At 43.8% G+C, this 21,878-nt stretch overlaps 1 protein-coding gene across 1 annotated transcript in view; it reads left to right on the top strand.

The window, feature by feature from the left end:
• Positions 1-15,876, top strand: part of ANKRD45 (ankyrin repeat domain 45) — a 49,178-nt gene extending 33,302 nt beyond the window's left edge. The window contains exons 4-6 of the mRNA XM_066597311.1: positions 14,326-14,420; positions 15,119-15,257; positions 15,721-15,876. Coding sequence (XP_066453408.1) covers positions 14,326-14,420; positions 15,119-15,257; positions 15,721-15,722 — 236 coding nt within the window. The 3' untranslated portion in view covers positions 15,723-15,876. The remainder of the gene's footprint in view (positions 1-14,325; positions 14,421-15,118; positions 15,258-15,720) is intronic.
• Positions 15,877-21,878: the final 6,002 nt, after the last annotated feature.

Here is a 21,878-nt window from a genome sequence, read left to right as displayed (position 1 = left end):
GGATTTACGCCGCGGGAACGTGGCATAAATCCGTCCATGGGCATTAGCCCTTAATAAAGACCTCACGCAGCGTAAATTCATGGCAAATAGAACATGCCGCGATTTATTTCCTGCTACGGAATTCCACATGGGAGCATTGGCAGGCAGAAAGCTATTTAGCAGAAATCCGTTCGTGGGCATTCACCCTTAGTAGAGATGAGCGAACGTACTCGTTAATGGCGATTTCTCAATCGAGCATCGCTATTTTCAGCGTGGTGGAGCGGGGGTAGCAGTGGGGAACAGGGGGGAGCTCTCTCTCTCCCCCCTCCCCTCTGCAACCCCCCGCTCACCCCTGGCGTCCCCCGAATCTTTTCACCCGAGTAGTCAGGTACCCGAAAATAGCGATGCTCGATTGCGAAATTGCCCTTAACGAGTAAGTTCGCTCATCTCTAACCCTTAGGCTTAATTATTTTAATGACAAAGAGTGTATATAAAAAAATATATATATATATTTATACCAAGGTCTTTTGGTTGTTTATTACAAATAGATTGTGAGTTCTCTGTGTAGAAAATGGCACAGTTTGAGCCAAATTACTGGGTGTCTAATTGGTTGCCTGATTCTCACCATCGGACTGCAAGAAAATAATGGGCTTTGTTGCAAGTAGAGATGAACGAGTGTACTCGTTAAGGGAAATTACTCGAGCGAGTATCGCCATTTTCAAGTACATGCCTGCTTGCCCAAAAAGATTCGTGGGGCGGTGGGGGAGAGCTGGGGGCAGGGGGTAACGGGCGGGAGATCTCTCTCTCTCTCACCCCTGCTCACTCCCGCAACTCACCGTTCACGCCCGCCAGCCCCCGAATCTTTTCGGACAAGCAGGCATGTACTTGAAAATGGCGATACTCGCTCGAGTAATTTCCCTTAACGAGTACGCTCGCTCATCTCCAGCTGCAAGGATCTGTAGTATATGGCTATCAGAGCCAGAGGTTCTGGAAATTCCAGTTTGGGATCAAAATGCAAGCTGAGGTTAGAGTTATAATTACAGGGTCTAAAGGTCCTCTTTAGCTGGCAGATTTTCTGACAGGAACGAGCCCCGATTGACTCTTTTGCAAGTCCATCTGGACTCATTCAGCTGCATTTACATTAAAGGGGTTGTCCCGCGCCGAAACGGGTTTTTTTTTTTTTTCAATAGCCCCCCCGTTCGGCGCGAGACAAACCCGATGCAGGGGTTTAAAGAAAAAACCGGATAGTACTTACCCGAATCCTCGCGCTCCGGTGACTTCTTACTTACCTTGCGAAGATGGCCGCCGGGATCTTCACCCTCGGTGGACCGCAGGGCTTCTGTGCGGTCCATTGCCGATTCCAGCCTCCTGATTGGCTGGAATCGGTACACGTGACGGGGCGGAGCTACAAGGAGCAGCTCTCCAGCACGAGCGGCCCCATTCAGAAGGGAGAAGACCGGACTGCGCAAGCGCGTCTAATCGGGCGATTAGACGCTGAAAATTAGACGGCACCATGGAGACAGGGACGCCAGCAACGGAACAGGTAAGTGAATAACTTCTGTATGGCTCATAATTAATGCACAATGTATATTACAAAGTGCATTAATATGGCCATACAGAAGTGTATACCCCCACTTGCTTTCGCGGGACAACCCCTTTAAGCTATGAGCTCTATTGTATGCACCTGAAAAACCGTTGATGCATCCAGTGGGTACATCCAGTTCCATTGTTGTCAGCGCCATATTGTAGGGTGATCTGCTGCCAATACTGGATGATTTTTATGCCTGCTTAAAAGATGCAATCACCCACAAAAATTAGTGTTTACTCGTTTGTCAGATGATCTGCGACACCTTCACAAGGGCAGATGATCAGGTGAAGAAACATTCAGACGAAGTTTCATTCCTTAAACTAAGAGAAGTGTCACAAGCGCGACCACAGACCAAAAAAAATAAATTACTAATTCCTGACAATATCCTTATGTGAAAGGATCTTAAAGGGTAAAGTCCAAATGTTAAAACTGATGAAATGGGAACATGATGAAAGCTACATTGCACTTCCTTGCAGTCTAATCCACAGCAGCAAAATAACAGCAAGGTCAAAGGGTGCAGAGCAATACACTTGCATCCCCTGGAGAAGAGGGAAAACAATTGGTGCTGGGACAGAAAAGTGTGGTAAACCATGTGTAATGGCAGAGGTTGTGCACACAGATTACATACAGTGATGTGTCATTTGCTACCAGGGTGTACACACTGCTTCCTCTTCGAGCTGCTTATACATTGGGTCAGACACTGTTCTGAATCACTGCTCTTTTTTTAGACTTTTTTTTACCCATTTGTAACTTTAATAGAACATGACTTGTATCGAAAAGCAGGAAGTCACAGTAATGACGATGATTAACAGGATGTGGTATTGTGAAGCATGGAAAGGAGCAAAGGTAAAGAGAATCTATGGTAGCATACACATTCATAGCTGGAAACTTGTCTGGGTCTGGAGAATGCATAGATGATGTTAAATACTCTTGTATTAAAAAAAAAAGTATTACAAAGCTAATACCTTTATTGGAAAAAATATATTGGCATGCTTTCAAGGCTACTAGGCCTCTTCTTCAGGGCTCTTTCATACGAGGGTATGTGTTTTTGGAAACCAATGCCTCATACGGTTGCGTATATTGATTGGGCGTGAAAACGCGGCCGATATACGCTAAAACCTTAGGCTGGTGTGTCTGGAAAAATAGAAATTATATAACAGAGCAGAGGAATAGTGTGATAACATTTTACCTGCAGAATAGGGATCCACCTCACAATCCAAAGCAAGGCAGCAACTGTGCGAATCCACTGTTTTAATTTTGGAACATTGGCAGATAAAAGGTTAATTTGCATTAAAAAAAAGGCCAAGATGAGAATTGAGACACTGAGAAGAAGTGCCCAGCAGTTAAATAATGATAAGCCAGAGTCAATAGACTAAAGTTTGGGTGTTAGGGTACTCTTACAGGGGCTGGTAGTCACCCAAGTAATGGCTCAAAGAAGTAATTACAGGCGACTGTCAACCCATGTAAGCACTGGACCCCACAGGGCGAGTGAACAAGAAGTGAACGCTTGTTGGGAGTCACTTGGTTTTTAGCAAACATAAAAACCAAGCAACTGTCGGCTCGTTTAAACAGGCAGTGATTCATCTGTGAAGGACTGCCTGTTTACTCTAAATGGAGGCAGGCGGGCGGAAGAGATCTCCACCTCCATTCAGTGAGAGATTATTGATCCTGTGCAAAAGCGCAGGAGCAGTAATTATTGGGACAGCTGCCAGGCATTTAATTGCCCCATTGACTTTTTACGTCCCAGCTAAGTGGGCTTTAATCCTCAGGGTTTAAAAACGTGCTCGCGCTGAGGATTAAAGCCCCGAGGGCTGTGGACAAGACCACTCGATGCTGTCAGCTACTGGAGGTAGCGGACAACCTGGAGCTGTCGGGGGTGAGGTGGGGACTGACCCTCGGTCACGTGATTGCCGCTATCCACCTGATAACAGCGATCGCATAAAAATGGTAATAAAGTTAAAGATTCAGCTCCATTCATGGATCGGATCCATGAAGGGAGCTGAAAGTACTCACCTCTGCGATGTCCCGTGACGTTCTGGTCCTTTCAGGACCTTACGTCGCCTCCTGCGCATGCGCGTCAGACATAAACATCGTTTCTGGCTACCATGTGCAGCAGAGAGATATCACCAGGGACTGTCTGCAGTTCCCGGTCACATGATCAACGTTATCCAATGGATCAGGGGTCCCCAACAGGTCATGTTTTCAGGATATCCTATAGCAGGAACACCTGTGGCAATGTCTGAGGCACTGACAATAATGACATCACCTATGCAATTCTGAGGAAATCCTGAAAGCATGACCTGTTGGCGGTCCCTGAGGACTGGAGTTGGGGAACACTGCAATGGATAACGGCGATCATTTACAGTAAAAACAAATTTTTAAAGTGTAAGTTTCATCTCCGCTCACAGATTATATTCCTGAGGGGAGATGAAATTACGTATCTAAGGCCCCTGGATTTATCCATGGACCTTACCCTGGCTTCTGCACACGTGCCCGTCGCCAAGATGGCGAATGCCTGCGCAAAAGCCGCGGATTGCCAGGGTAATTTAAAATCACCTTACTCCTGGCTACCAAACATAGCCCAGAGTCTGGAGATTTTATGGGGGGCCACGTTACGTCCCGGACCACGTGATTCCCTCTATCCAATGGATAACTGCGATCACGTAAAAGTAAAAAAAAGTTGAAATTTCACCTCCCATCACGGATTTGATCCATGAGGAGAGGTGAAATTACTTACCTAAGGCCTCTGGCGATGTCCCCCAATGGGATCTTTATATGCGGATGTTTCCCCAACTTTGGCGCATGCTCCCATTGCCAAAGTGGCGGACGTAAGCACAGAAGCTGGGAAGGACCCCGGGAAATTTAAAATCTCCTCGCTATTAAAGGTGGCCGAGAGCCTGGAGCAGTGACCGAGGGCCACAATGAGCAGTCCCCGGTCATGTGATCGCCATTATCCAACGGATAATGACGATCATGTGAAAGTTAAAAACAGTTGAAGTTTAATGCTCCTTTCGGTTTGCGCCCTGTTGTGCATACCGATATAAGATTAGGGCCACAATGGGTATGTTTCTGAACACAGGACAAACAGGAGGATCCATTTTGGGTTGAAACAATTGCCAATGAGCTGATCACTGATCGCTTAGTGTAAATAGCAGCCGTTCAGTACTGAACGGCCGCTGTGTTAACTTAATGGAGAGGGGTGAGGGAGAGTGAGGAGAGAAATCTCCTCCAACCGCCCCGCTGTGAGCCAGCGATACTAGCTCCGATGCAGCAGTACCAGCACTAGTATGTGCGGGGACGAGTGTGGCCATCGTTTGCCCGACACTCGTCCTGTCTAAATGGGCTTTTAGATTGAAGGGGAGGAGGTGATATCTAGAAAATCACAGATAAGGTGATTACAACCATGTGTCTGCAAAGTCTTTATCAGTTAAATCCCCATATTTTTCTGCTTCTGTCATTCTTGAAGAGTCCTCTAAGTATTAAGACGTTTAGATCTATAAAATGATGATCTGACCCGGACAATGGTTCTGTACGGGTGGATCCAGCTTCTTCATTATTGGATGTCTGTGCAGATTCATCCTGGACTGCAGTTTCTGGTGTGTTTCTCCAAAGTAGATTCCATCAGGGCACCGAGGGCATCGTACCATGTGCACCACATTAGAGGCAGCAGTAACTTTATAGTTCTGTTGTGTGTTGAGATTAAATAGACACAGTGGTATCAGAATCTAGAACCACAGAACACTGAACGAGCACTTTTTACTTTTATTACCCATCATTTAGATGATAAAAGTATGACAGATGGGTATGAAGGACAAGTGTCATAATTGCTCATCTGCTTCCAGTGATCGCGCTCAGTATGACTGTGCAAGCGGACTTGTGACCCCTCGTTCTCAGGGTGGAGATCTGACCCCTTAGAAACCCACAATCATACTTTTATGATTTTAGATATGAGCTGACAGCTCACAAAAGTAAAGAGTAAGGAGTTATCTTGGGACAAACCACAAGTCTCTAGAATGTACATTTCCTATAACATTGCATGCAGGCTATTTTTTACTGTAAGAACCAAATTCACCGGGGGAAAAGAAATCAACCTTGCTTTTTCAAAGGGCTTACTCCTAAACTGGATTGCGTATGACCGCCGAGACACACAGGCGGTCATGCAGAGTACAGGAGTTTTTTTTGTATTTCCTGCATCGCCGCTTGACGATGAAGATATGCAATATTAATGGTGTATGGGCTGCGGGTCACACGCCTCCATTGACATCAACGGAGGCCACCCGCACGGATTCCATGGCAGATGATATCCATGTACTTGTGAGCAATGACCAAGCCTGTTGTTCAGCGCTCTTCCTCTCTGTGTACACAGGCAGATTATCTATTATATGAGTTTAGGCTGGTTTACACGGGCCAATGATCACTCAAAGACCGCTCAAATGACAGTTTGAGTGACAGCTTTGAGCGATCATTTTGCATAAAAATTAATTGGTATTTAAGTAGCTACTCAGCTATTAAATACCAATTAGGTATGCAAATGAAGCCTTCGCTGAACGCAGCTAATAGTTCGAGATTATTATCTGCGCTCAGATCCTTTGTTCTCCACGGGGAAACAATGCTATCAGCACTCCCTGTGGAGAACGACTGATAAAAATGAGCAACAATTTTTATGTTGGACTGAATTTAACGATCAGACGATGGGCGCACATTAACATGCACCGATTATTGCTAAACCGATAAGGTTTTTTTTTTAGCGACAATCGGCTGGTGTAAATTGGCCTTAAAGGGGTTGTCCCGCGATAGCAAGTGGGGTTATACACTTCTGTATGGCCATATTATTACACTTTGTAATATACATCGTGCATTAAATATGAGCCATACAGAAGTTATTCACTTACCTGCTCCGTTGCTGGCGTCCCCGTTGCCATGGTGCCGTCTAACTTCAGCGTCTAGTCGCCCGATTAGACGCGCTTGCACAGATGGGTCTTTTCCCTTTGGCTCGGCTCTGCAGCAGTGGCGTTCTGGCTCCACCCCCTTCTACGCGTCATCGCGTAGCTCCGCCCATCACGTGTGCCGATTCCAGCCTCCTGATTGGCTGGAATCGGCACATGTGACGGGGGTGGAGCTACGTGATGACGCGTACAAGGGGGCGGAGCCAGAACGCCGCTGCTGCCAAGCCGAGCCGAAGGGAAAAGACCCATCTGCGCAAGCGCGTCTAATCGGGCGATTAGACGCTGAAGTTAGACGGCACCATGGCAACGGGGACGCCAGCAACGGAGCAGGTAAGTGAATAACTTCTGTATGGCTCATATTTAATGCACGATGTATATTACAAAGTGCATTAATATGGCCATACAGAAGTGTATAACCCCACTTGCTATCGCGGGACAACCCCTTTAAGGTAGATTGTTAACATTATTGTTCATCCCCATACAGCTGCTCACCTAAACAGCACAAACGCCCATTAAATGAGTGTTGGTTTGTGTGCCGACTCACCATTCATCTTTTTAAATGGCCCAGTTGTCCAATGAAGGAGCGTTCGTAGGAATGTTCAGGCGTGATTATCATTCCATGTGAAAGGACATGAAAAGGTCTGTTATTTGCAGCTCCACACATCAGGCACATAGAAGTTATAGTCAGAAGCAGGGGATAACTCTGGTAGACAGCTGTGGCTGGTATGGGGACATCTTTATAGCAAATACCCTGTTTTCCCGAAAATAACCTCTACCCAGATTTTTCGGGAAGGCTTAAAATATCAGCCCTACTCCAGAAATAAGCCCTGACTGCATTACATAAAATAATAAAAGAAGGAATACATTACCTAGCAGGCTCAGTCCAGGTCCCTCCCACTGCTCTCCGGAGGCAGGATTTATAATTTAGCCAATCAATGTCTCGGCTCAGATACTTCATAAATCCCTCCTCCACAATGCAATGGCTGTGATTGGCTGAGCAGTGGTCAAAGAACCAATCAATGCAGCCCTCGATGAACCAATCACAGCCATAGCATTGATTGGCTGAGCAGCGCTTAAAAACCAGTCCGAGCCATCACTTCCTGGAGGCAGGATTTATGAAACCTTTAACCAGGAAGTGATCTTCTGTGGCGGCCGAGGACTGCAAGAAGCGCGTCAGAGCCCCGGAGAGCAGTGGGAGGGACCTTGACTGAGCCTGCTAGGTAAGTATAATAAGATATTCCCCAAAAATAAGACCTGGCACATCTTTTGGTGCAAAAATTACCGTATATACCGGCGTATAAGGCGACGGGGCGTATAAGACGACCCCCCAACTGTCACCTTATACGCCGGTATACAGTGGAGAAAAAAAAAAAAATTCATTACTCACCTCCCACGGCGTTCTGTCGCGCTCCGGCAGGCTGTCGCTCGCTCCTCGTCCCCGGCGCAGCATAGCTTTCTGAATGCGGGGCTTGAAATCCCCGCTTCCAGAAAGCTAATACACACGCCGGCAGCCATGACATCATTGAATGGCTGTGATTGGCTAAAGCACACGTGGCTTCAGCCAATCACACTATTCAATGACATCATTGAATGGGTGTGATTGCTAACACGTGCGCCTTCAGCCAATCGCAGCCATTCAATGATGTCATTCAATAGTGTGATTGGCTGAAGCCATGTGTGCTTTAGCCAATCACAGCCATTCAATGCTGTCATGGCTGCCGGCGTGTGTATTAGCTTTCTGGAAGCGGGGATTTCAAGCCCCGCATTCAGAAAGCTATGCTGCGCCGGGGACGAGGAGCGAGCGACAGCCTGCCGGAGCGAGCGACATCCTGCCGGAGCGCGACAGAACGCCGTGGGAGGCGAGTAATAAATTTTTTTTTTTTACACTTTTTTTTTTTTTGTATTACCGGCGCATAAGACGACCCCCGACTGCAGAGCAGATTTTTCGGGGTTCAAAAGTCGTCTTATACGCCGGTATATACGGTAAGATAAGGCAGGGTCTTATTTTGGGGGGAAAACACGGTAACAAAAAAATAAAGTACCCTAGAATTAAGCCAGGCAATACAGGAACTAAGAAAAAAAAGTTCCCCTAGGGCAAAAAATGAACCTATAATCATGATCCCGTGAGAAAGTGCAGTACAAAACTATCTTTGTTTCAAATCACATAAAACACCAATTATTGTGTATTAGACAAAAGTCTCAGAATGTCCCTATATACACAGAGGACATTCAACACTAGGCTTGATGTGCGGATCTCCTGCAAATCAGATCTGCCCGTGGAGATTGGGCCTGAGAGTCAGTGCCCAACCTAAAGCTAAAAGATAAGATACAATAGCCCCCTACCCCCCAATATGTTTCGCCGTCACAGGCCTCTTCAGCAAAGAACTAGGGCAATACAGTGTTGAATGTCCTCTGTGTACTTATGGACATTTTGAGACCTCTGTCTAATACACATATGCCTGTGTGGCCCCGATTTATGGTACTTTTGAGTAGCGTCTGTCCTGTAGATTTTAAATAGAGATGAGCGAACGTACTCCGTAAGGCCGATTTCGCAATCGAGCACCGCGATTTTCGAGTACTTCACTACTCGGGGGTGCTGTGGGTGAGCGGGGGGTTGCAGAGGGGAGTGGGGGGGAGAGGGAGAGAGAGAGAGAGCGCGCTACCCCCCGCCCCACCCCCCGGCGACCCCCGAATCTTTTCACCCGAGTAGTGAAGTACTCGAAAATCGCGGTGCTGGATTGCGAAATCGGCCTTACCGAGTACGTTCGCTCATCTCTAATTTTAAACAATTATTGGTGATTTGAAATATAGTTTTTTACTGCGCTTTCTCATGGGATCATAAGCGTAGGCTAATTTGTTGCCCTGGGACAACTTTTTCTGGCATCCTTATAGCAAGCACTCTCGATCAGCATAGAGTGTGGCACTGTAAGAAGAGGAATAGAAGCACAGGGTTGGCTAGACAGGTCCTGGTAGTGGGAGACTCAATTATTAGGAGAGGATACACAGGGTAATCTGCCACAAAGACCAAGATTGTCGAACAGTCTGTTGTCTTCTTGGCACTCAAGTCCGACACATCGTGGATCAGGTTGACAGATGACTGGGAGGAGCTGGTAAGGAGCCAGTGGTCATGGCACACATTCGAACCAATGACAAAATTAGAGACAGGTCGAAGGTCCTTAACCCATTTTGGACTAAGCACTGAATATACAGTGCTTGGTCCCGGGCTTGTATGTAAAATTACGGCAGGGATTAAAGCCTCCTGCTTCTGTAATAAATCAAAAGCAGGATGGATTTCAGATGTTAGTCACAGCTGATAACCTGGGAGGAGAAGGGAGGAGTTTTAGCCCATTCTGCCTTCTCCTTTCTTCAGTAAACATCACTTAATGAGCGATATGTACTAAAAGTGAAAGTAGAAGTGTTTCTTCCATCACACGAGGCTGGGATTCCCTGCTACAGCAGAGCTGCAGGGTCCTAGCAGATCCTGATCACCTCTCCCAGTGACTATTGTCACTACAGAGGATGTTTTTCCCTGTAACTGGGGCTTCTATGGATGCCCCAGCTACAGTGGGAAAGTATCAAATTAAAAAAAACTAAAACATGTGAATGTTTACCCCCCAGACGTCTTATGACGTCATGGGGGACATATGTATGTAATTATGTTTTTTACTAAGTAAAAAAAAAAAACAATAAAACACTATATACATAAGAAAATAACTCAAAGCAGATGCCAACCAAAACTGCCACCGTATGCGCCCCGGAATCCAAAACCATCCATATTATATATTGAAACGTCCAAAACAAAATGAGGAACTCGTTCCTATACTTTATTTTAGCATAAGTATACTAATTTTAAAAATATAACTAGAAATGTAAAAAAAAAATTCATTTTTTACCCTTAATAAAACTAAAAAAAACTGAAAAAAAGTCAGTGAAAAAGATATTAAAAATAGCCCTATATGTCGCAGAAAAAAAAAACCCCAAAAATAATTTTGGTAGCCAAAGGAAAAAAAAAATAGGGCACTGAGACTACCATATGGCTAAAAAGTGTCTGGTCTTTAAGGTACAAAACAGCTTTGCCCTTAAAGATTTCAGGGAACTAAGGACCTCCAAAAGTTGTATTTTCTGAAATACTACCTGTACCACATGCCATACAAGATAGGCAGCGGGAGATTAGGGAAGTAAACAGGTGCTTCAGGATTTGGTGTAGGGAGGAGGGGTTTGGGTTCCTGGAGAACTGGGCAGACTTTGCTATTGGGTATAGGTTCTACCAATGGGGAGGGTGCAGCTGTGCTAAGGGAGGAGATGGCTAGAAGGTTGAAAGTGTGTTTAAACTAGGGACTGGGAGGAGGGCAACCAGAGAGATAGAGGCGAAGATAGTGTAGACAGTGACCTGCATTAAGTAATGAAAATGGAAGTGGAGCGGTGGGAGGGGTTAGTACAGTAAGTCAGTAAGAACTAACAGAACATTTAATACGTATACACTTAAAATAAAAAATATTACCAAAACCTTCTAAACTGTATGGTGGCTAATGCTAGAAGTCTGACCAATAAGGTTAACGGGCTGGAAGTAATAATGTCTGAAAAAACTATGACACAGTAGGAATAACTGAGACCTGGTTTGATGAAAGCCGTGACTGGGCGGTGAACTTATAGGGTTACAATTAGAGATGAGTGAGCATACTCGCTAAAGGCAAACTACTCGAGCGAGTAGTGCCTTATGCGAGTACCTGCCCGCTCATCTCTAAAGATTCAGATGCCGGGTGGGGAGCGGTGAGGGAGAGGAGAGTGAGAGAGAGACACCCGAATCTTTAGAGACGAGTGGGCAGGTACTCGCATAAGGCACTACTCACTCGAGTAGTTTGCCTTAGCGAGTACGCTTGCTCATCTCTAGTTACAATCTGTTCAAAGGGGATTGTAAAAAAGAAAAAAAAAACAAAGGGGTAGGGGTTTGTCTTTATGTAAGATCCAGTTTAAAGCCCACACTACGGAAAGATATAGGGGAGGGAGATAAACATGTCTGTTGGGTAGAAATACATGGAAGAAAAAAATATCTTCAATACTTACGGCAGCTTCATACGGGCATCAAAATTGCATGCCATTTGTGCGTTGAGACAAATATGAACCCCATTCTTTTGAATGGGGTCATACACATGAGCGATGTTTTCTCACATGGCACTGCGATATTAGGTGCACGAGATGCAATGTCTTCCATTGAAAACAATGACAGCTGCGGCAGAGGCTAGATTCTTCCCCGAACTGATGTGAGGCTCTTTTGAAATGAAACCGCCTCGCATCCAAGCGGAATTCACATGGTGGGGAGCGCGATATGGGGGCGGGATTCATAGCTCTATATCATACTCGTCAGTGTGAAGTTAGCTTAACTGTAAGCGGTAATGTTAGAGTAGTATTGAGGCATATGAGGATGGTACATACTGTTAAGGGAATCTGTGTCTTACCATCAGGAATGTTGGGGCTGAAAAAAAAACAAAAAAACTGCTTTTTCCCACCTTGTTCAATCTTTTCTAAAACAGAATACCATAGAAACTAAAATTATATACAGGGCAATGAAAGACATAAAACTGATACAATTGTGGGCTTGGAGTAGATTTGCTTAGATATCCATTGTAGGCGAAGATTATTAAAAAGATTGTAACTGGAGTGTTTACTGTATGGTTCTTCGATAGGTCATATCCAACAGCAACCCATAAAGGATGGTTGCAAACTGCGGAAAATTGAGGAACGTGTGGAAACATCTTGAAACATTACAGAATATCTTATGAAATTTAGTCATAACAGTTCCTTATCATTCAAGCATTACCCTTCTATTGCTTCCTGCACACATCATCTAGTTATCGCATGAGGATGTTGCATCATGTTCTACGTGTGATGTCAAACATCTGAAATACTTGGCATTTGCATTTCTTGTGACCATATTCTATGATTAACTGCCAATCACAATGACTTAGGAGCTCTATAAGACCGTATGCAAACATTATGTAAATTACAATTCTGGCAAGAGATTTGAGCCAAAACCAGGAAAGTGGAAGCTCCTTCGTTGGTGTGCAGGGGCCTAAGCCTGCATCCCCTTACTCCATCAGAGAGTTATAGGGAACAATGGCTTGTGTGGGCCTTATAGAGTGTATCCGGGACTTCAATATCAGACCGTGGTGGTGGTGGACCTAATTACTGACACTGATGCTAATCAACTCTTTGAAGGGCCTGCACCATTCAGGCCAGTGCCGATGCCTCTTTGGCCTGTGATGTCCTGTTTTGGTCACATGGGGTTTGTTGCTCAGTTCCATTCAGATTAATGATACTGAACTGCAATGCAAAGCACTGCTGCTACAGAATATATGGTGTTGTGCCAGATACAATAAAGATGGCACTGCACTCACCCAAGTGATTGGAGAGGTGGCTGTATACATGTATCTCTCTCCATTCATTTGTAGGGGAATTACCAAAATAGTCAAGCATGCACTTATGCCTGGCCACCTCTGTTTAATCCCTCTCTGGATGCAATGGTAGCCTCACTCAGTTTTGTAGATAGGTGCAGGTCCCAGAGGTGGGACCTGCACCTATGAGACCTTTATGGCATATCCTGTGGATAGGCCATGTCTATGATGGGAATACCCCCTAAAGTACATACCCCTTATCCATGAACAAGTTTAGTTTCACAAAACCAAGCATAGCCGCACCCATAGTTGCACTTCCTAACTCAAACGTTCTGAGACTTATACAAGTTTCCATCTTATATACTTAGAGACAAGGATGGAATCTGAAAAACATTTGCTGAACCAGCAGAAAACAATTCACCCCAGTCCATTTTATTACAAAACCGTGGCCATACAAGTATTACTTGTTTATCAGAATGAGAACCGCCACTTGATGGCAGCCATTGTCTCCAGCTCAGATATGTATATCAAATGTGGGATATCCACTCCTTTTTATGTCTATCTGCTCCAAAGTGAGTCCATCTCAGTAAGATAACCTCAAATGTCCTCATACTGTTAGACTTAGTGATAATGGAGAATGGATTATGCTCCTATACCTGAATGTATAATTTCACAGAACCTCTTGCAATGTGTTCCCGCTGTGCACATGACTTTGGTGACAGCAAGTACTAGTGTACCAATCAGATGGAAGCCACATCATTGTAATACGTTGCACTGAGTGTTGCAACAAGGAAATCTGTGGTGTCAGTTTGAATGGTAACCTAGACTTCCTCTGTTCTTTCAGATCAACCAGTGACATACATAAAGTGTAAACCACTGCACCACTGTTCATTCGCCAACGAGCCCCAGAACATTTTGCTGAGTTTTGATTTTTTCCCCTGGTTCATCGGAAAAATTATATTTAAAAAAAGTATCAGTAAGAATTCAGTATTAGAGATTTGTTTTTTTTTTGTGATTTTGGTTACTTTGAGTACTTCCTTAAAAGGGAATCTGTCATTCATTATCTTATGTTGCAGAGAGGATTGCAAAAATATGATGACCGTCACTGTGATGTCTGCTGTGTACCTATGTAGTAATTGGGGAAAAACCATGCACTTTATTAGGAAATAGTCCTCAATATTCATTAGCTACAGCTAGTCACAGACAGCTGCCAATCAGGGCCTGGAGAGCGGGGTGGGTGTGGCTTGCTGCATCTCATGAATATCAAGGACTACTTCCTGTAGTGCTCTGTGTGGCTGCCATTAATAAAATGCAGTTTATCCCCAACTACTGCACAGGTACACAGCAGACATCACTAATTAGCATAACAGTTACTGTATTATGTAACAGATTCTCCTCAATTTCATATTTTGTTTTACAGAAGCTAAATTGGCCCTAAAATCATACATCAGCTTTATCCAGCAGACCATTTCAAACCCTGAAAAAGTTCATGGAAAACTTCATAAAGACGACAAGGTTTGTCACCATGTGTGTAGTATTCTGTTATCCAAGTACATGAGCATAGTAAAAACCTTACTAGAATTTAACCCCTCCATGACTACTGATAGAGCACAGGAACTTGCATTCAGTGTCATAATTTTACTTTTTTGTTGATTTAGCTATATTGTAATTTGTAGGTAAAGTTGTATTGTTTAGAAATACTGGCTTGGGGAACATATGCTGTATTAACTTTGAGGGCAATTGGGGGGAGTCAGTGTACTTCTGGCATTGCCAAACACAGTATAGTCTGTTTTACTAGTTTGGCACAATGGTGCATTGCATGGGAGAGTTTAGGTCACTGCAAGCGGGGAAATGTTATTTTTCTATTAAAATGTAGCCACTTTTTTGCCAGACAAGTCTTTTTGTAATAACCCTTCGGGGGTGCAAAGTAGTAACTAAAGTTTGGATAACTGGCAAAACCTGGGAATTTACAACGATTTTACAAAAACATGCGTTTAAGCTAGACTTATGAAAAGGTGTAGGATATGCACCAAAAGGGCATCTGGAGAGGGGTTGTCCTAAGACAACCATTACTACATATTTAGAGTGAAAGACAAGTATTTTGAGCCCACTTTCTTAAATCATATCACACTTTCATTGTAAAGCATGTACTATAGGATACTGTGGCATGTTATGTATCGCTTTTAGTAAATAGATACATCCTTTTCCTTTAGAAGCAAGCGATGAATGCTTGTAAATCCAAAAATGAATGGTTGCAGAATACCAAGAATCCAACAACTCAAGACTTTGTGGATCAGAAGCAACAACTTGAGAACGCTGTGCAGCCCATCTTCACAAAGCTCAATACACCATGTAAGTTTATAGAGTAGTCGCCTCCAACTCACGGCTCTCCAGACGTTGCAGGAAGTTGGAACATGGTAGGAGGTGTTTTGGAACACTTGGAGAACACCCTTTAACCTGGTTCATACCAGCATTAGGCCTTCAGGTTTCCTGCTCTAGTGTGGAGACTATCTTCCACTACACCTGTCCATTATAGGAAGGGACCAGCATTGATACCGTTCGACCCCATTGACTATATGTGGCTTTGGTTATGTCCCGACCCTTGCCCAGATAGAACAGAGCCGCATGCTGCACGGTTTAATCTGAGATTTTAGAATGGATCTGGACTAGAGGCTACTATAAGACCAGCTGCTTCTGGCAGCAGTTCATCTCACCATTACATTAACCATGTATCTTCAGACAACCTAGTCATCTTGTGTCGATACCCAGAATAACCAAGTGAGTGCCCTTAATTGACATGACTTTTTTCCCATAGGAGCAGAAACTGGAAAGTGCAGTTAGAACACCGATCTTCAGTTTATTCTGCATCATCTTCCATCTGTAAATATGGTTTTTACATAATGCTGAATCGTAATCTAATATATACGGCTCCTCCATTCACAGTAAATAAGATTTTTATTGTAAATTGAAAATAAAATTAAGCTTGTATCAAAGTCCTAGTTCATATATTTAGAGATGAAGTGTATAATTGCCTCAAGTTAGAAACAAAACCGTACCAAAGACCCAGACCCAATTCTGACAGCATCAAGTTTTACATGCTGATTTAGAAGTTGCTGTCTGAGATTTTTTTATTAAGAAACCAAGTCCCTCAAGTGTAAAGCATGAGATCAGACTCTTCTCTCCCCACTTGTCCAAAAGGCGGGGTTTCCCTGTTAACGGTTTACAGGCTGCAGTCCGCCTGCAACGTTCTGTAAACCTAGCGAAAAGGCAGAGCTCAGCGATTTTTACAGTTTGCCTTTGTAAAGTACCCTTCATTGGCAAATCAGCTACTGGTGGAAACTCCTGAAGCCATTTCCCAGTCATTCAGATATGATATAGCCATAAAATAAGTGCACGTTATAAAGGAGGTTCATAAGTTATATTTTAATATTCAATCAATTTTTATTGAAAAGAAGAGAGGCATGACAATGCAGAGTTACAGAGTTATACATTCCGTAGAAATTATATACTTATATTGCAGAGGGCTATGGTCCAAGTTCCACGGGGCACGTGTGTCCGATGCCGACCTCTTTATAAAAACAAACATTTCAACTGCCTAATAATCTGACAACCATGGGTGGGGGGGAGGGGGGGGAAGGGGGGGGGTAGGCAAGTTAGAGGGAAGGGGGGAAGTGGAGATGGGGGAAGGGAAGAGGGAGTGGGGAGGGAGTTCCATATTATTATCATCTGGTAACTTCCCATCTAGTTCCATCATGTGTAATTTTTGTGCCCATCCGGGCCCAAGCTCCCTCGGCTGCTTATATGCTTCCAAGTTTGATGGATGTCTTTCTACCGGGGAGCTCCGGTCCTCAATTATTTGAGTTTATGTGTTCAGGTTTAGTGTGATTTGTTGTGGATGAAAATGTCTAATCCAGGGATCCCATGTCTCTATGAAGCTGGGGATTCTATTCTCTCTTATTGCGTGGATTTTTTTCATGCACATGTGCTCTGACATTAGCTGGATTATATCCGACAGGGAGGGTACGGATTGCGATTTCCAGTTCCTCACTATCAAGAGCTTGAGTATCATTAAACTGTGGAGAATCATTTTCCGAGGTATAGATTCTGTGTCCAATAAAAATAAGGTTCTATCTGGTGACAGAGGGATCTCTATCTTTGTGATAGTTTTGATGAGGCGTAGAAGGTCTTTCCACACCCCATTGATTTTCGGGCAGCTCCAAAACACGTGCATTAGGGTGCCTCTCTGTCCGCACCGTCTCCAGCATAGATCCGAATAGCTTGGAAAAAAATCTACTAGACGAACTGGAGAACGATACCAACGGGTGGTTAATTTATAGTGTGTTTCTATCAGTGAGGCACATAAAGATGCTTTATTTGCCCATATAAATGATTTATTCCATTGTTCTGCTGTATATGTTCTTCCCATTTCTTTTTCCCAATTTAAGATATTTGCTCTTTTCTTTTGGTAGGGTTGGGAGTTCGATTCTCCGCAAAAGAGTTCGTAAATGTCCCTTAGGGGGATTCTTTGGGGGGAGGGGTTGAGGAGTAGGTTGGATAAAATTTTTGGAAGAGAGGTTGTTCCACCTGCTAGGGTGGACCAGCTACTTTTAATTTGGGAGTATAGGAGGAAATCACTTCCTGGTAGGCCAAATTCTTCCTGAAGTAGATGGAAAGGTTTTATTTTTCCCCCGTCTGCTAAGTCCAATATCAGTTTAATACCTTTTATCCTCCATTGTTTGGTGCTTATATTATTTAGAACTAGTTCTAGACAACTGATCGGGAGGGATATTTGCACTCTAGGGTGGAAGTCTTTTGTGATTCGAAGAAGGTGTTTCCACGCTGCCAGCGTGTTGGTTATTATTGGGTTTTTAATTGGAATAATTTTCCAGTTCAAGCTTGTGGTTAGCAGTAGGTCTTTTAATGTACCCTTGCCAATGCTATTTTGCTCTATAGAAAGCCAGCTAATCCCTGGTAGGGAAGTGCCCCAGGGTCTAGATTGTTGGATAGTGTTCGCTTCGTAATAGGCCTCGATATTGGGAACACCCAGGCCTCCTTTCCTTTTGGGGGTGTATAGTATGGAAGCGGCCACTCTCGATCTTTTGTCGTTCCATATAAAGGACATCAGCTGTTTCTGTAGCTCTTTTATTAATTTGGGATTGCACTTTAGTGGAATAGTCCTAAAGAGATATAAAATTTTTGGGAGTATCATCATTTTATAAATCACTATTTTCCCCATCCAGGTTAGTTCTGTTTTACTGAAATTGGACAATTCCTGACGGGTCGTCTGGATAAGTTGTGTTATATTGGTATCCATGATTTTTTCTAAGGGAAGGTTAATTGTGGTCCCCAAGTATTGGATACCTCCGGGGTCCCACTCGAACGGGAACTCCGCTTTTATTGTCTTTTGCAGGTTTGAGTGAATGTTAATTGGGAGGATTTTCGATTTTGTTGGGTTAACTTTGTAGTAAGAAATAGCTCCAAACTGCTTTAGGAGGTTGTATGCTTCTCTGAGGGAACTCAGTGGCGAAGACAGGATCAGCACGATGTCGTCAGCAAACAAACCTATTTTCTGGTCTCTGCTCGCCAAAGGAATCCCTCTTATCTTGTCGTTTAATCTGATTGCTTCTGCTAGCGGTTCGATAGTTAGAATAAACAGTGTGGGCGAAAGGGGGCAGCCTTGTCTAGTTCCATTGGTTATCATAAATGGATCCGACAACACTCCATTAGCTAGAACTCTTGCTGACGGGTTTTTGTAGAGTGCCTGGATGGCTGACAATATATTACCCCTGAGTCCAAACCTTTCCAAAGTTGAGAAGGTGTAGCCCCAGTGCAGTCTGTCGAATGCCTTCTCCGCATCCAAAGTTAGGAGCAGAGAAGGCACACGAGAATTCTCCACCTCACCCACTATATCCATCAGTCTGCGGGTAGCATCCGATGCCTGCCTACCTCCCACAAAGCCTGCCTGATCGCTGTGTATAAGGTGAGGTATAAACTCCAATAGTCTCAAGGATATAATTTTTGCGTAAAATTTAGTATCATTATTTAAAAGTGATAGGTCTATAATTGGCTGTTTTCGATGGATCTTTACCTGGCTTGGGGATGGTTACTACCGTGGCTTGTAACATTTCAGGTGGGAGGAAGCCTGTTTGCATCGCTTTGTTGTATATATTTACCATATGTGGAACTAGTATTTCTTTATATATCTTGAAGTATTCGCACGAATAGCCATCAGGGCCTGGGGCTTTATCTTTTTTGGACTTGTTTATTACTTGAAAGACCTCTTGGGGTGAGATACTGGAATTTAGTGTCTTAAGTTGTTCCTCATTTAAGGTGGGGAGTTGCAGGTTTGAGAGAAATGAGTCTATGGAGTTTTTTGAGGGGGGGGGGATGGGTATTCGGGCTTTGGCTGAGGTTGTATAGATCCTCGTAAAATTTCCTAAACTCCTCTGCGATATCCTTGGGGTTAAATAATTTATTTTTTGACGTGTGATCCGTTACAAAGGGTATTTTAGTTTTAATTTTTTTGCTTGACCTTGCTGGCCATCCACTTGGTATTCTTATTCATATCTGTATAGTAGGTGGTCTTCATGTGTTTAATATTTTTTTCGTGTTCATCAATTAGTAAGTTGCGTACTCTGAGTCTGGCTTCTCTTATCTGGTTGCTAGACGGACGGGGGTTGTTGATCTGGGTATGGCTCTCTAATTTTTTTAGGTTCTCTATGGCGTTGTTGAGGAGGGAGTTTTTTTCTTTTTTATATATTGATCCCTGTTGGATCATAGTTCCCCTTATGACAGCCTTGTGTGCATTCCAAATCGAAAAACTACACATTTCTGGGCTGTCGTTAAGTAGGAAGTATTCCTCCATCACTTTAATTTTTTTCTGAAATTTTGGTAACTTCATTAAAAACGTGTTGTTTCTCCAAGTGTTTGCGGTATTTACTGGGGAACCCAATTTTAGTTTCAACGAGATCGGAGCGTGGTCCGACCAAGTTGTAACTCCTATTTTGGCCTCTTTGGTTTTGTTTAGAGTGTGGTAGTCCACCAAGAACATATCTATTCTTGATGATGAGCTGTGTCTGAAAGAATAGAATGTAAATTCCCTAGAGTTAACATTCAACACCCTGAACACATCATATAAATCATTACTTTGGATCCAAGACAAGAGACCCGTGCCTCTGTTTCTCTCTGGGTGACTTGAGTCGAGGGACTGGTCAGAGACTGCGTTAAAATCGCCGCAGAGCATCAAGGATCCCTTCTGCACCCTCTTCATCTTCCTCGCCACCCTGTTCAAGAATCTGATTTGATGTGAGTTTGGAGCGTAGATGTTGACCAGGGTGACGAGGAAACCATCTATTTCGCATATCAACATCAGATACCTTCCCTCGAGGTCCTTAACTTCCTCGAGTAGCTTGAAGTTCAACGAGTCCCTGATAGCGATCATGACGCCAGCCCTCTTCTTGGGAGCATTAGCGAGAAAGCATCTGGAGAACACCGGATGGGACATCTCTGGATGATTCAGTTCCTTTAGGTGTGTCTCTTGTACACAAAGGATGTCTGCATGAGATGCAGTGGCTTCCTTCCATAAACACGCTCTTTTGAAAGGTGAGTTAAGACCTCTAGCGTTCAAAGAAATTAGTTTCAAATCCATCTTAGTGTCCGGGTGTTTGTTGCTGTGGAGACCTGTTGAGCCTTATAGACTTTCTTGGAGGTACTTAGAGCTTCCTCAGAACCCAATCTTGCGCCAGGGGAACCGGAGATCTGCACGTAGAACAAGTTGTGATGGAGGGGTGTGTGGGGATTTTGCTGGTGTAGAGGGTTGGGGGGTAAACTAGTTTTATAACAGTAAAGCAACACAATTGTTGCCATTATCGACTGTAGGTACATTCAACAAAGAAAAAGGACCTTTCCTTCAACGAGTTAGGAAGGTCTTGTTTCGGGGGTTAAAAGTTCAGCCTGTGCCCAAGCGGAATCTTGCTAGTGGTGCCCAGGGTTAACTGTAAGAGGGACAGTTTAACGAAATTTCAGCGGTGCGTGGTTTTGTCTTTATTTGGTCTGTTTTGCTTGTAAGACCAATCTCTAGTAATTTGAGATGGGTAATGATCCTTAGGTTCGGGGAGGTTCCATTTCCTCAGAATCTGAAGACCATCTTCGTAGGTTAGAATTGTGGTGATTTTGCCATCTTTGTTGATGTATAATTTGGTGGGGAAACCCCATCTATAGGTTATGTCGTTATCTCTCAGGACTTTGGTGATTGACGTAAATTTTTTTCGCGCAAGCATTGTAGTTTGGGAAAAATCGGCAAAGATTTTTATGTTGCTGTAAGGGGCCGGTAGGTCTTTTATATTTCTTGTTACTTTCATTAGGTTTTCTTTTGTTTGATAGAAGTGCACTCTCGCTATTACATCCCTTGGTACGGTTTCGGGGATGTTTCTTGGCTTCAGGAGCCTGTGAATTCTATCTAGGATTCGATCTTCCTTCTTTGAGTTAGGAAGAAGCATTTTAATTAGGTCTTGTACGTACTCATCAAGTTTTTCTGGTTTCACTAGTTCGGTGATGCCTCTAAGCTTTATGTTATTGCGGCGGTTCCGATCTTCAAGATCGGCCATTTTGTTTTTTAATAACGCCACTTCCTCTTCAAGCTTATAGTGGGCGTCTATAAGCTCGTTATGTGATGGTTATTTCGCCGGTTTTGTTTTCCAGGTGGTCTATTCTTCCTTCTATTTCATTTAAATTTTTGTTTATCTTGGTGTTAATGTCTGCAAGATCTCCCTTAATTGAGCTTTTTAGGGCCAACACCAAATCCCTTATGAAGCATTGTGAGGCCACCTGGTCTGTGCAGTCAATGCTTAACAAAGGGTCCACAGTTTCCTCCTCTTCTTGTTCTTCTACTGAACTATTGTAGGAAGGTTTGTGTGTGGGATCCTTCCTGGGACGTCTCTTATCAGGACTTTTGCTGGGTGAGCTTATAGCTCT

Source organism: Eleutherodactylus coqui, chromosome 3 (assembly GCF_035609145.1).
Source record: "Eleutherodactylus coqui strain aEleCoq1 chromosome 3, aEleCoq1.hap1, whole genome shotgun sequence".
NCBI classification, from domain to species: Eukaryota; Metazoa; Chordata; class Amphibia; order Anura; family Eleutherodactylidae; genus Eleutherodactylus; species Eleutherodactylus coqui.
Note: the sequence above shows the minus strand (reverse complement) of the source record. Positions and strands in the feature narration are given on the sequence as shown.